The sequence below is a fragment of the Marmota monax genome, unplaced genomic scaffold (assembly GCF_021218885.2).
Source record: "Marmota monax isolate L192 unplaced genomic scaffold, Marmota_monax_Labrador192_F-V1.1 WCK01_AAM20220418_F8-fsc00078, whole genome shotgun sequence".
NCBI lineage: Eukaryota > Metazoa > Chordata > Mammalia > Rodentia > Sciuridae > Marmota > Marmota monax.
The window spans coordinates 4,065,120-4,080,645 of NW_026694865.1; the positions used below are offsets into that span (position 1 = coordinate 4,065,120).

General features: G+C 39.2%; 1 protein-coding gene across 7 annotated transcripts in view; it reads right to left on the minus strand.

Annotated features, from left to right (window-relative positions):
- The window catches only part of Map2k5 (mitogen-activated protein kinase kinase 5), a 238,111-nt gene that overhangs the window by 208,484 nt on the left and 14,101 nt on the right, over positions 1–15,526 (minus strand). For all 7 annotated transcript variants that reach the window (XR_006847739.2, XM_046426490.2, XM_046426493.2 and 4 more), the window contains one exon: positions 10,536–10,603. Coding sequence is in view for 6 of the 7 variants with exons in the window: in XM_046426490.2 (XP_046282446.1) it covers positions 10,536–10,603 (68 nt within the window). In the remaining variant the exon portion in view is untranslated. The remainder of the gene's footprint in view (positions 1–10,535; positions 10,604–15,526) is intronic.

Consider the following 15,526-nt stretch of genomic DNA (forward strand, 5'->3'; position numbering starts at 1 on the left):
CAGTGGTCAGCACTAGCTGAATCCTAGCACATGATCCCAGAGAAGCAACAGCTGTAAGTGAAGATGAGGTCTACCCAGAGGACTGCTGTAAGACTCACATGAGAACAAAAGACATCAACTAATAAACTGCAAAGCAAGCCATTTTCAGATCTTGATTCTCTCTCCATGTCTTTTTAGTATACTCTTTAAGGGGATTCTCTCCAATTTGATTTTAAATAGTGATAAGAATAATCAGTGATGACAAAGGCAAGGCTTCTACTAACCAGAAACAAAAGAGAAAACAAACATAACAAAAAAACAAAACCCTTAAAACTTATACACCAAGATACATGACTTGAACAGAAAAGTGACAAAACAACCAGCAACAGTAACAAGGCCACAACTTACAAACAACTTCTTTATCTTAACCTCTATAATCCTGCCTTGGTTTTTATTACCCCAAGACAAAGCTCTGCACACAGTAGGTGCTCAATAAATATTTACTGATTGAAATAGGGTTAAATCCTGATTTTGTCACTCATTAACTTGTGTAACCTTCTGCAGTCATTTAACCTTACTGAACAAACTTAGTTTTCTTCAAACGAGCATAAAAATATCTACCCTGTCACAAAGAATTATTATGTGACTCAAAAATTAAACTGAAAGTAATAGAATTAAAAGGCACGTTAAACCATAATGAAATATTAGTTAGAAATGAAAAAGTGAACCTCTAACAGTGAAGCAATATTAAGCACAGTACTTTCCATCTTAGACCTGTTGTAGCATTCAAAAATGCAAACATATGTGTAGAAAGTACAGAATGTTGTGCTCAAACTGAATATATGAGCAGCAGTTCTAAAATGTGTCTTCTGCTACTATGCCTTGCATAATCTGTCACATGCAGTAATTGCAGCAATAATCAATAAGCTAACTGGGTAAAAGATTAATCAGTTTTGCAGTTGCTAATGGAATCTCCAGTACCAGGCTCATATTAGTTTCAGAGTCCCTCTGAGATGTTCTTCAAAATCCTTAAGCAATTTTAATAAGGATGTGACAAAGTTTAGCATAGTTATCCAAAAATCTAATTAATTTCAAACAGAAGGCCAGATTCAACAAGGGGATAACAAGAACAATTTTTGGCTTTGTTTTTGTTTGAGAGTTTATCAGACAGTGTTCCTATTTGTTATGAACCTAATTCTAATTATAACAGTACAATTCAATCAATAATTAAATTTTTTTTTCTTCATGGAAATCTGCTGCATAAAAAACTTGAGTTCCAAAACAACACAGTTTAATTTTACGAGGCATAAGTTCTTTATTAAGAAAGAAGAGGGCTGGGGACATGGCTCAGTGGTAGAGTGCTAGCCTCGCATGCTGAGGCCTGGATTCCAAACCCGACACTGCAAAGAGATGAAGGCAGAGATAAAACAACTCTCACCCACTGAACAGCTGTGTGTTAGGCTCAGCACTTCATACTTATGTTCATCCATTCAATCTGTCACACCCCTGTGCATTCTAGGAGTACCATCTCCTCCACTTAACAGATAAAACAAAAGGTTTACCAATAAATAAAGAAAAATGCTCTCAGCAAACAAAATACATGTTTACTATTTGAGAGTTAAAAAATAGGTAATTTCCTATTTCTCATTCCTCAAACATTGAACTAAATAAATGGGACTGCTAGGTAGGCTGCTGACTTTGTCACTTGTGCCCTGTGTGGGTTCAGCCCTGTGCCCTGGCTGGGGACACAGCACAAAGCCATCTGCACAGATGGTGACATCCCACTGTTGTTGGTGCCCCCAGCCTTCCACACACCTCTCCAACCACTGCTCTCAGCTTCCTGTGAGTGGCCCTCTGCCCAGCTCTCCTTTAAGTGCAAAGCTCCCCATGGTCCTTCACCAAACTTTTCTTCTCATTACATACTCTCCTTGAGTTACTTCCGCCACTTCAAAGGTTTCAATTACCAAAGGAGTCATTGAGACTAATTAGGAGTTGATGAATCACAAATCTTTATTTCCAGCCCAGATTTCTCTCCTAAGATTTGGAACATACCCGCTTGGTTGTCTTGAGCCCCTCCTCCAAAGCAACAGATCCCAAATTAAATTCCCTGCCTTTCCCTCCCCTCCCTCGACCCTAAGGGGTCTTCTGCTGACTGGGTTTGCTATATAAGCCCAGTTTTCCAAACCATAAATCAAAGTAATTCAGATCATCTCTTTCCTTGTCTCCACATTCCATCACCAGGCTTATTAACATCACATCCTCCCCACTTCCCAAATCTATTACCTTCTCAACAGTCCTGTGGCCACCACTGTCTTTCACATAAAACAGCCCCCTAAATAGCTTCTGTGCTTCAAATTTACTCCCCCAAGCCACCTTCTAGAGAAAAGGAATGTGGCCCTGTCATTTCCCGTACCCTCAAGCTAAGGCCCTCCAAGATCTGACCCACCTCCCTCCCCACCATCCAAACAGACTGAATCTTGTAGGCAGCTCCAGACATCCAATACTGCTAAGCCTTCAAGCATACTGTTCCCTGTGACAGGAGCACTATTCCTAGTTGAGAAGCCTCCTCTGTCCCCAAAGCTAGATTAGGTGGGCCTTTGTGCTCACGGAGCACCTACTGCCTAAGCATACCGCATCATTTATCACTCTGCCTGATAATGATGAGTTTTCTAGTCCCCTCATACTGGTCTCCGTTTTCTCTCTGCGACTCTCCCAACAACCCTGAGGAGGACACGAACTATGTGCTCCCAGTGCCCCACCACCCAGCAGAGCGCTTGGCGGAGTGCCGCCATCTAGTGAACACTGCTCTTAGGAAACCGGCTATACACAGGTGAGTGAGCAAATCAGCAAGCAAGTGAGCTCAAGCCCAGGCCTCAGTTTACTAGTCATGTGGACCTAGAGAAAGGCACAGAGTTGTGCCTCAGTATCCTCAGTTATAAAAATGGGAAGAACACCCACCTTGTTCACCTTATAAAGGTACAAAGAAGGTCAAAATTAAAAGAGCTTATAAATGGGATGCCTTCTTACAAAAGTCCTTGAAACAGGGCACAGTGCCCTGAATCTCCCATCTCCAAGCAGGAGCACCTAGAAGCAAAGTGTTCATGATGACAGGGGGATGTGGAAACCACTAAATGAGATCACTGGAAATGTTTGGACCAAGTATAGAGGTAACTTTAACTAACTGGCTTATTGAGGTTGAGTCTGTATCCCCTACCTTGTCCATAATCACTACAGTATTATGAATAATAAAATACAGTAGTCGGGTATCAAGAGGAAGACTGCCTGTTTCTCTTTTGGAAACTCGTCAAGAGCAGGGACCTTGTCTTGTATATTTTATTATCTCACAAGGCAGAGGTATTAACCTGGGATCTATATGGGCTTTAGGAGATCCTAAAAGCTCAGACTGTATGTGTGATGTTGCCTTATGTGGATTTTCTTGGAAAAGATTAAAGAAGTTCCCTCAGATTTTCAAAAAGGACGTGTCTCCAAAACCTTTGGAGACCACTGCTGTCGAGTGCCCAGCATGCAGCAGGTGCTGCACAGGCCTTCCCAGGGAGGAAGTGTGCAGACAGCAACTGCTCTCACTGGCCAACCTTTGAACTCACTCACGAAGGACTCATCAGGCCCCGTTAGTGTTCTTCCCTACATTCATAAGGGGACAAGTTCCTAAATTTCTCCTTAACACATCTTCTAACAGACAACATAATTGGTGGAGTTTTTTCATTGATGAGGAATACACACTCTGGATTTTTCCCACTAATGATAAAATTTTCAAATTCCTCTTTTGTCAATACTGCAAGCATACCCCATTATAGGTAGCTCAGTCAGTAATTACAGCAATAATCAATAAACTAACCAACTATTTGCAGTCCATAGTTAATTTATTAGTTTCCCAGTGAAGAATCCAACAATGTTAACTCTGTCAAACGGGCCACAAATTCGATTACAACACTCCTTAGACATGTCATCAGCTATGCCTTCTCTCAATCACTTCTTATGCTTTACAGTAAGAGGCTTTTCCTCTGTGATGCTGACCTCTCACAAAACACATAATTGCCCCAGTGGTCAAAAATACATGAAGCCAATCTAGTTTGCACACCGAATCAGAGGTTACATTTCCTCACCTGGCTTCAGGTCTCCCAGTTCCCTAATAATTACTGTCCTGCCTCCGGGAGACGACAGTGTGCACAGCTCTTCTTTAACTGACTCCAGACCAAGGGCCCACATGTGGCCATGGACTGAATACATGATGAGAAGGAATATCACAAAGAATGTCTTCCAGTGAAAAGGTCAACAAGGAATAACTCTGGGGCCTGTTGTATAATCTACTGTTACTGGATAAATATATTTATTAATGATTTAAAGTGAAAATGACAGCAAGTTGGCCAAGTTTAATGACAACACTATTTGTTTCAGATAGTAAAACCATAAAGGACTTTTGGGAGCTCCAGATGGTCTTAATAGAAGTTGGGCAGCCAACAGCAGATGAAATTCAACTTGGCTAAGTTTAATGTAATATGCATTGGCAGTAGGAGTTTAAATTTGTATACAGCAATGGATCCAGAACTTCTGGGATCCTCTCCCGATGAGGCTTGCTGAAGCTTTCCAGGGTCCTCATCATGGTTAACCTGTGGCAATGTCTACACTGACCTTTCACCTAATTTCTAGGCTGCTGGGATTCTACAATTCTTCTAATGTTGATGTTTAAACAGTAGCTTCAGGGAACCTGCCACTTAAATAAAGCAGGACCATGAGGCCAGAGAGACAGCAGACAGAGCAGGACTTTCCTTTATAAACAGGCTGCACTGAGCCCTTCACAGAGATGGAGCTAAACTGAGAGCAGAGCCAAAGATGACAAAATACTGGTGGTTCAAAGCTCCTGTTCCAGTAGTCCGGAGTGTCCTGATGCATGAAGGCTGGGACGTGACTATGCTTTTCCTTTGCTTCCAAAAGCTGCCTAATAAATCACTTGTTAAGGCAAATCTGAGTATGCTTCTGCACCACACCACCAAACATGCTCCAACATATTTCACAATGGGAGCTAAAGATGGGGATGCTGCCTTTTTATCACTATTCCAAAGGTATCCAAGGCTCCAGAAAGACACAGAGAAGAAGATTAAAATATCTGCCTCTGAAAACAAGGATAAGAAAACAAAACAAAACTTAACTTATGGCTTGGTACATGCTGTTATTTGAGTAAATAAACTGAATAATTTTCAAACAGATTCTTTGCTTCAGTTTCCCTTTCTTGCTCTTTTGATCATTTGTCTGCCCTGCCTGAGGAATACACTGTATCACCAGCTGTTCAGGTGTATTCATGAAATTAGGGACTCACCACTCACTGAAGGCCGAGCTGATTTTGTTACCTCACAGTAAGTTCAAATATGGCCCTATTTAATATGGGGTAGACATAAAAGCACCATGTAAAAAATGAGAGTCCAACCTTTTAGCTCTTTGAAGAAGACCCTAGGGTTGTTAAACATTCAGCTCCTAAATGGGCAACAAATTTTGTGGTAAAACTCAGCCCTGTCAGTAAGAACAAGATTTGTAAAACTTCAGAAGCCCGTAGACTATTTTTGGCATTCTTGTTTAAATTCGGGTGCACTGGCATTCTAGTAAAAAGCATATTTCTTACCACAAGGAAAAAAAGGGAGCATTTGCAAAGCTTCTTCAGTGAAACTTTAGTAGATACCAAAACAAAAACCTGACTTAAAATAGGCAGCTTGAAGACGCTGGGAACATGTGCCCAGGTCTCCTGTTAACTAGCCAAGTGGCCTCCAACCCACCTCTGAATCTGATTTCAGTTGCACTCAATGTACCTTAAAATCAAAGAGGTAGACAGGACCTTTAAGGTTCCCTTCCAACTCTACCTGAGTAACTGCTTGATTTTAGAGGCAATCTCCAAGTTATGCATACTAGGAAAAAGCTAATCACAGCCCTATTTACAAGATGCTCCACAGGTCACAACTACTTTCCCCTTGTGGTACCCAGGGTCTAACAAGGTACTCTATGGTCAAGTATACCAAAGGGAATACTTACACTTCATTAAAACACAAGGTCTCTGCCATAATGGGAAACATTACAGTAAAACTCATCCCATACTCTCTGGCAATGTGGGAAAATAGTATAAACAGAGAATGGGCAAAATGAAGAAAATTATTCTTATTAATACTATGCTCCATTCATACAGGCCTCTCAGCATCCATAGAATCAGTGCAAAAACAAGCCCTTACTAGACACAGGATTTAGCAGAAACAAATGTGAATATATCTATCAAAGCAAGATGCTGAATTCTTCAATGAATGATCACCCACAAAAGGAGGTCAGCATTAAAATAACCCCCTCCTAGAAGTGGGCCTCAACAGCACTACCAGACAACAAAAGTGAACTGCTAGGAGAAAAGCAGCATACCATTTTCAATGTTTCTAGAAAATGAGAGGGGGAATAAGCACAACAACAACAAAATTTAAACTACATTAAAGGAATATTTAACAGGGTCCTTTAAATAATTAGCAATGATCAGGTATTTAGTTTTCAGAATATGTAGATTGTGTGTATTTTTTTCTAATAAAGCATTTCAAATTCTAATTAAAAAAATACTTTATGGAGGAATTAAAAAGATACAATGGTGTCAGAGGAAAAGCCAGGATCCCAGAAGTGGAATATTCTAACAACATAACTTACAAGAAACTACGCTATAAAAACAGATTGTTGATTAACACAAACTCATAACAAAATGCAGAGAGCTCTCACAATGGCGCTGCAATAACACTTGGCTGCTGAATTCTTTCAATACATTAAATATCTCCTTGGAGACCAAATTACTTTACATTTTCTTAAAAGACAATTTATTATAGCTTTGTTTTCTTCTCATTATCTCTTAAAAATATATCGAATGAAGTAAAGAATACAACTTGTAAATAACTTACATAAAATGGTACTAATGTGTGACAACTGACTTCAGTTTAATATGTAGGTTATTATTTAACAGTGCACAACAACCTATTGTCATGACAAATCCTTACTACTACAATATTCCACATGTCACATGTATCAAAAACCACTGTATGCCATTATTATAGCACTCATAAAATTAACAGCCTCAGGCAGCTAGCGATTTAAATAATTGATAAGTTTTCAATTAAAAAGGCAACATTTTCAAGTCTAATACAAAAATCTATTTAAATTACTGATAAAAACTTACACTTGTGTTGGCCCAAAGACAGAAAATGCTTACATCTGAGGGGGACGTAATTTAGCAAGTTTTAACTCAGATGTTGCAATTTTTTTCCCCAATTCTTATACAGAGATCTAGGCTGTGTATTCACTTAACCTTTGTAATCAAAGGAAAAGAATGATTAGAGGACTAATGGTAAAAATGTCCCTACTTTTGCTTTTCCTCATATGGCTTTTAAATAAATACTAAGGTGACCACAATTGAATACCATATGAAAATCTAAGCTGCTTCATTTTTTCACAATAAAAAGATGGTCCTCCATCAGTATCTTCCCTATGCCACTATACCAAATCCTGCAATCAAACTTGCTCAGAGCCAAACTGAAGTGAAAAAACAAAGACCAATGCAAAATTTTAATAACAGGTTAATAATCATGAGGCCCTCTCATCAAAATCTACTGTAAAATTAGATACAAATGGTTTTTTTATGGCAAAACTGAATCCCAAAGGAATTTCCAACCAGAGGAACCAAAACAGACCAAAATGATAGCCAGCCCATGTAGTTTGTGCTTTCTAAACACTCCTTACCTTTTGAATGCTTGTTGAGAGCCCGACTCTACATAAACAAAGGGTATGTGATGGCAGGGGCAACAAGTAGAGGAGGAAAAAAAAATCCACTTAAGTTTTAAATGACTTAAAACATGTTCTCTCTCAGCAATATTTTCAATTCACTTCAAAATATTTTGCTGAGTGGTGGAGTACTGCCTAATGTGTACAAGGCCTTGGGTTCAATTTTAAGAACCACAAAAAGTAAAAACTTATTTTTTCCCCCACTGAAATAGCATCAAAAAAAAAATCAGAGCTTTACCTTAATACATTAAAATTTGAGAATGGGGCTCAGGTTCCTACCTATGAATTTTTGTTAGGTGAATTAATGAGAAAACTCTGATCCAATCAGTCAGACCACAACCTACCAACCAGTGACAATTCATGATAAAGTTTTCAATCATCCACAGAAAAATAAGAAAAAACAAGAATCAAGTAGTGAGTGGTACATAAAACTAACACTCACTTTAATGAAATTATCACTGTTATTTGTGAGATTATGCCCTGCCCACTGTTTTACTCTTTAAATCATTACCACTATTTTTCTTTGCTAATAAAATAATGATAATAGAGAATTTTTATTAGTTTACTTATTTCATTAGTGTTTCTATTTGGCAAAATTAAAAGTTACTGTGCCTCTCTGTCCCCTAACCTGAAAATGAAAAATTGATTGATTCATGAAAGCCAAACATTTGGGGATGAGTGAACTGGATGATCTCTTTTTGGACTAAAAAGTACCTATTAAGAAATCTTGGAAACTTCTAAATTTAAGGACCTGTAATGTAAGGTTGGTGATCATGACTAATATTTTTCTACAACACAAAATAATTAAACATTCCATTTGAAAAAAATAACCAGAAGTTCTAAGGACTATTTTGTTCAGATACTATAGCTAAGGTATTATATAAACACAAATTACTTGGAATTTAATAATGGTGATAAATTTTTTAAAAAACCTAGTATGAATTTGCAAGATGGTGGACAGGAGAGAGGCAGTGGAAAACCATGAGTGAGTGCAGGCTTTGGCGTTAGGAGAGGCTGGACTTAAATTCAGTATTTCTAAACTAGTCCTGAGACTTTGGGCATGTCTCTCAATCACAGTTTCCTCATTTACAAAACATGGAATGTAGTATCTATCTCAGAGTGATTATTAAATTAAAAAAAGGAAGAAGAAGAAACAACAACTCGGGCATTTAATTTACATAGCATGCACTCAGAGAGGGAAATGATTATTATTATCCCTATGATCACACTTACCAACATTTTTCAAAAAGCACAATTAGTTATGATCTTCTAAAAAGGACGTTATCTCTTATGGGTGGGTATGCTGAATACTTAATGAAAACATATTGATGTCTGTTCTCTGTCAAGGATGTGAGAAAAATAGAACCCATCTGTGTGTGTGTTTTCTAAAAATAAGAATGTCCCATTCCCAGGAGAGTTAGCCAATCTATCAATACTAGTGCTAGACCTTTCTGAAGACAATCCTACTCTGCCTTTCAAGTACTGATGAGTTCAGCTCTAAATTCTCAGTACACAAAGACTCCCACATAAGTTAATGGGAAGTCAATGGGAAATTGACTTTTCCTACTCTGTGCTGGTTGGAATGCAACGCTCTGTTAATCATGCCATCCTTCTTGTTCTCTTTCCTCCTACCCTAAATTAAAACTATTGGCGGAAACCCATACAGATAGTTTACAGTTTTCATTACAATGAAACAATGTCCTGGTTGAAGCTGAAGTCTATCAGAAACCTACAACCTAACTGTTGGCTATGATTAGATTCTCAATTCTACCAAGACACCACTTTGCATTTCTACAGAACTTTTAACTTTTCAAAAGGCTTTCACATCTATTATCCCATTTGATCACTACAATGACCCTGTGCAGTAGAAAGGACAAGTATTATTATCTGCAATTGATAGATGAGGCAACTACAGCACTGAAAGGTTCAGTGATCTGCCTGAGGCCAGGAAGCCAGCACAGAGCCTGATCTCCCACTTCTACTCAACACTCTCCAGACCACTGGAAAAGATTTTTGTAAACAGATTCCAAACTTAGATAAAATAAAATAAAACTTGAGATGAAAGCTCAAATCGGGGCTCTGGAAAGCTATGTCTCTTCATCATCATTGAATTTTTCAAGCTCTAGAAATGTGCCCTTTTCTCTTTCCTATTTATTTCAGTCCCAGACAAGTATTAATACAAATGTTCACAGAGATTTGAAATACAAAAAAAAAAATCATTTCAGGATATATTCACATCTCTTTGATTTAGTAAGTAACCCTGTGGTTTGTTTTGGGGTGTGGGTAGGAGGATGGGTTGTGCATAAAATAACGGAGAATACATCTTTAAATCCTGTATCCATATTAAGCCTGCAGCTACATTATAACTATAGTCTGGAAGGGTGAAAGAGATCTCCAGTTGAAAGTAGATTTTGAAAAATTTTTAGAGCCCAGGGGTTCGTTTTTAATGAGCCGTTACTTTAAGTACTGCATAAAAAATACAGGAAATTGATAGTCCATTTAGTCTGCACCATACCTAATGCAAAAGTCATTAAGATGCATTATTCTTAATGTTCATGATATGATCAGTAAGTGTCTTTTGAAAAGAAATGCCCTCAACTTTCACGTAAGGAAATCTGAAAACCTTATTTATTATGTGGAAAAATATTATGGCAATTGTGATTTACTTACATGTCTTCATATGACCAAGAAACAGCAAGCTCGATCACATTAACAGTTTTAACAACAGTCCTCATTTGTAATGCACTTACATATGACAGCATTGCCTTCATTTCTTCATCACTTCTCACTGTAATTCTATCACCATCTTCATCTTCATCTGTTTAAAAAGAAACATAATGCTAGTGGTAAGATGTTCATTCTTTTAATGTATAAAAACCATGCTGCATGGGAAAATAATACAATTGGTTTTTGACAACGTGATACCCAAACCCTTAACAACATAATTTTTTAAGATGTTAGGATTATTAGCTTTCAGTTTGGTTTGGTTTGGTTTGGTTTAGAACATAATTAGAATCTCAAAAAAGAACTAAAATTTAGGGACACTTGAAAATCAAAATACTGTTCATATCATTCATGACCTAGGTCCAGGTTAAAGTAAATATAACTAGAGTATGACGAAACAGGTTTGTTTGGGAGAATTTTTAAAACCAAAGAAAGGCCAGTCTTGTTCTAAAATCAGTACTTTATTTCCCAAATGGCATCCTATTCTTTTCTATTTCTTCCTGTTGCTCAAATCATCTACCACATCCCAACAGCATGATTAAAATAGCTAACATTTACTGAACACTATTACACGGGAGGCACCATAATTTGTACTTCATACACAATACTGCCTTAAAACCTCGGTACAACCCTCTGATGTGGACATCACCATTATGTTCATTCCCTTTTTACAAAAGAGGAGCCTGGGGCCTGGTGTAAGGTTAACTCGCAAAGCAACTCCAACCCAGGTCTTCCCACCTCCCATCCTGCCTATCAATGATCTCTTTCCAGTTGCATTTGTGTTGGGTACTCTCTATCAAAGGCAGCAGTAAATGGGAGTTACATTATTTTGAAATAGGCTTAACAGTCCTAAGACTAGAGGATAATAAGACTCAACAAAATTCATAACCAGAATGTGTACATTTGAATAAGATCTTCAAGGACACCTCATCAGAAATGTTATTACTTCAATAACTGTCTTAAAGTAGTTTTGACAAATTTCTTCAAAAACTGCTTTAAGAACCTAAAGATAAACCATGTGAGAATATCAAACCTCATTTTTAACCCCAAATCAAATTGGTGGTCTGATTACCTACCCACACCATCTGCCAGCTGTACCCAGAATGGTTTGTGGCTATTTCTAAATATTTAGCTAGATACTTCTTGTGTCTGAAAATAAAAATTTGTCAATAGTGAGGATACCTGACAGTCTATGTGACAGACTCTAAATGTATAGTTGAAAGAAAAACACCAAACATACTTAAGCAATACACTTAGCCTCCCAAGGTGACAAGTGGGAAGGGACAGGCTCTGGGCAAGACACCTCAGCTCTGGGGCGGACACCTCAGCTCTGGGGCACTACTTAAACAATAAGCATTGTTATTGTGTTACTGCTGTTCACTCCTGAGCATGCAATTACTGATTTGATCAGATGCAGAGATGGACCAATCCCAAGCCAGGCAAACCAGATACCTCTCCCCAGGAACTGAGGACACTTTTAAGAAGAACAGGCTGATTCAGTTCAACTCATGCATCCTCCCCCCTCACACATCTGCAGTCCACCCTCCTGTCCAGCCACAGTTCAGACGATGTCCCCTTGCCTGGTGACCAGGCCATGGGGACCTTGGGAAGGAGTCTGTGCTTTCTTTCAATTAACCTACTGCCAAGCAAAATGCTCCCTGTCCCCTCAGCAGCCAACATGTGACAACGTGATGGAAAGCAGCACTCAGCCAGCCCCACTCACTGACCAAGCCAACAGCTCCCACACAGGTCTTCTTTCCAAAGCATTTGCTTCTGGATCCTGGATCTTGGTTCATTCTGTACATTTCCCCCAACTAAATGAGAATCAGTATTATCAGTCACTCTGTCTAAATAGGTGTTATCAAGAGCCACTACTGGTATTCCACCAGCAGGGACCACCTGTTCTCAGGGTAAAAGGCACACACTGGTCTCTTCCAGTAAGGAAGAAGGCAAATTCCCACCGACTTTCCTGGGGGACGTTACGCACATAAAGTGCAACACAGGAACCCAGCACATTTTCTTTCTTTCATTTTCGGTGCAGACTCTCTAGGGGCAAACTGAGAGAGGGTCATTCTAGCTATAGAAACAGAAGAAAAGAGCTTTTATACAGGTTCTAGAGACTAACATTATCAAGGCTAAGTTGAAAGTTTTCTTTCAAATAGAGAAGACAAAAGGAAAAAACAGTTACAATGTAAAAGAGTATAATGTTATATATCATCATTATCACACATGACAGCACTTTACACTTTTGCTTTAAAACCAGGTCAGACACTGTTTGTTCCAGCCTGAAGGAAGCAGTTTTTTTATACATCTCATTTCTGCACAAGAACTAGCTATAGCAATCATGGTCACAAAGGGACTGCTTATATTCAAACTTCAATACACACAAGACCTCAGTAAGGTACTGTTTGCATGGGGAGTTGCATAGAGTTTAGTAAACAGGCAAAAAAACTTTTTACAGCTTTTAAAGAGGGGGCACAAATTCCAAAAATATCATTTAAATCACAATCTCTCTAAATCAAGATGAGAGGGAGAGAGGTCTTTTAAGTTCCAAAGTCAGCCTCAAGTAACTAAGGCTACTTAAGATAAAATATTCTGGAATTCTAGACTTCTATGAAATCCCCTGAGGGATTATTACAGTGGGGAAAAATTAAAAACACCTGAGGGAAGTGGGCTAGGAGAATAATGTCTTGCAGAGCAGTTCCACAGAAAGGAGCTATGAGACAATGCTTTGCTGCCAACCTAGCGGCAGAGAGTTGGTGCTGCCCGGGAGGGTCTGTCTCCAAGGGGAAGACTGTATGCAGGCTGAAGGGAGCATTCCAATAAGGCCTGGAGATAAAATAGGGCTTCTGTGACCCAGTGCTTGACAGCTCTTAGGAGTTAACAGGTGACACAAATTTATGTGGGTCTTGGTTTTTTTGGGGGGCTGCCTGTTTCACTTTTGAAAACCTGTGCTTAGTTGCCTAATTAAGACTGAGACTCCTGGTTCTTGTCAAATAAGAGACTAAGGTAGAAAAATAACCACTCCCTTGAGAAGACTGGTGTTTTGGGCCAAAAGGCAAAATCGAAACTGTCTCTGACCCCTGGCAGCCCAAGTGCAAAGCATTCACCTTACAAAGTGAGAATGCACTTTTCTCTGAAGACACCTGAGTGCAGGGCAAGAAAGCAGAAATACATTCTGAGCAACGCAGTGCGACAGTAACCAAAAATACTTTTCTAAATAAAAAAGTTAGATATATGTAACACATCCAGCAAATGTTCTGGCTATTGGCCTATCAAACTGGGTTAGCTATAAAAATTACACTACCTGAAACTATAAATCATAAAAACTTAGTAAAATGGCACAAAGAGTGTCGACATAAATGTGTTGGTGAAGAACACCAGAAAAGTAGTGGTACTAAGTGGAAAGAAGCAGAAAAATAATTTGAACTCTTTCTGTCTTATACATGAAGGTTCTTTGCCATCTGACCAAAAAAGCATTACTGGATATAACCAAGAAATGGGGGGGTGGGAATGGGGGGAGGACAGATCTGACACACTGGTTCACAATGAGAATTCCAGGCTTCTCTAGTTGCCTGGAGCATAGTAATATGATTTTCCAGCACATTAGGGAAGCAAAAGTAGAACCAGAAAGTCTATGTACTGGCTGGATTTTGTTAATGTCACTTAAAATGGAGGAAAAAATCCTAGCAAGATACCAAATAGAGTGCAGCAGATGGTAAACAAATATTATGAAGCAATCTTCACAAAATCTGTAGTGTGTCACAAATATACAAAATGGCAGAGTTTGGGAAAAGAGAATCATAACAGGCCATATGTTGTTAGCGATTTTATTTGAAGCAACATACAATCCAAAAGGGAAACCTAGAAGAGGAACATAAAGGCCCAATAGAGGAGCGGCAGCCTCAGGTAGCGGGTGGTCAGAATGGCCTACCAAGTAAACAGCAGACGCCGGGGAGCTCTAAGCCACACAGCACCCACTGCAGTGAAGGGGGCTCGAGAGGGCTTTGTCGGGAGAAGCAATCGAGCTTCTACAAAGAGTAATAGAAAGTTAAGGCAATATATTATATGTCGTTTGTCACACTCCTTCTGTGCCAGGTGGAAGTCAATTAGAACTATAGCAAAGGCATTTTTCCCAGGCAAGATGAAAGAAATGAAAACATAACTGTAGAAGTGAGAAAGACATCTATAGAAATTATCAGAAAGGATGTCTATTTTGATCCCTTCTCAGGGCAAGAGTCTAAAGATCTGGGCAGGACTTCAAGGCTACAGTTAATCTACGGACACACCTTCATGGCCAAGAGATTTCACTTAGCTCCAGGTCTCCCTCCTTCTGGTTACTTCCCTGTTTTTTGACTTCCTTTCTCCTTCCAGAAAACAAAAAGTGCCCACTATGTGGCAGACATTGTACTGGGCACTGAGATAAAAGTGAAAAAAGAAAAAACACTGCCCCATGGAACTCACACCTAGTGACAGAAATAAGGGAACAGACCATGCAGATAACTGGGAAAGTGTCTTCCAGGCAGAGGGAGCAGCTGATGCAGAGGCCCTGCCTGGCATGTTCTAGGGGCAGAGAGGATGTCAGGGTGGCTGAACCAGAAGGAGAGATGAAGAGAGAAAGGGCATTTCAGAGAAGTAATGGTGGGACAAGGCTGAGGCAGATGCAAAAATGTAGGGACTTGTGGGGCATTTTGAGGACTTGGCTTTAACTCTCAATGGAAATGGAAGTCACTGAAGGATTTTGAGTGTCACGATCCTGCTGAGGAGGATCTCTCTGAGCTCTCAGCAATTTGGGAGCCTGAATGAGGCAGAGGGATCACAAGTTGGAGGCAAGATTGGGTCACCTAAAAGAACCTCAGCAATTTAGTGAGACCATATACAAAATAAAAAATTTAAAGAAAGGACTGGAGATAGAGCTCAGTGTGTTCAATCCCCATGATCAAAAAGAAAAAAAGCACTCTGGCTGCTGTGTGAAAAAGAGGCTGTGTGGAGGCAAATCACTGCCTTCTGTTTCCTG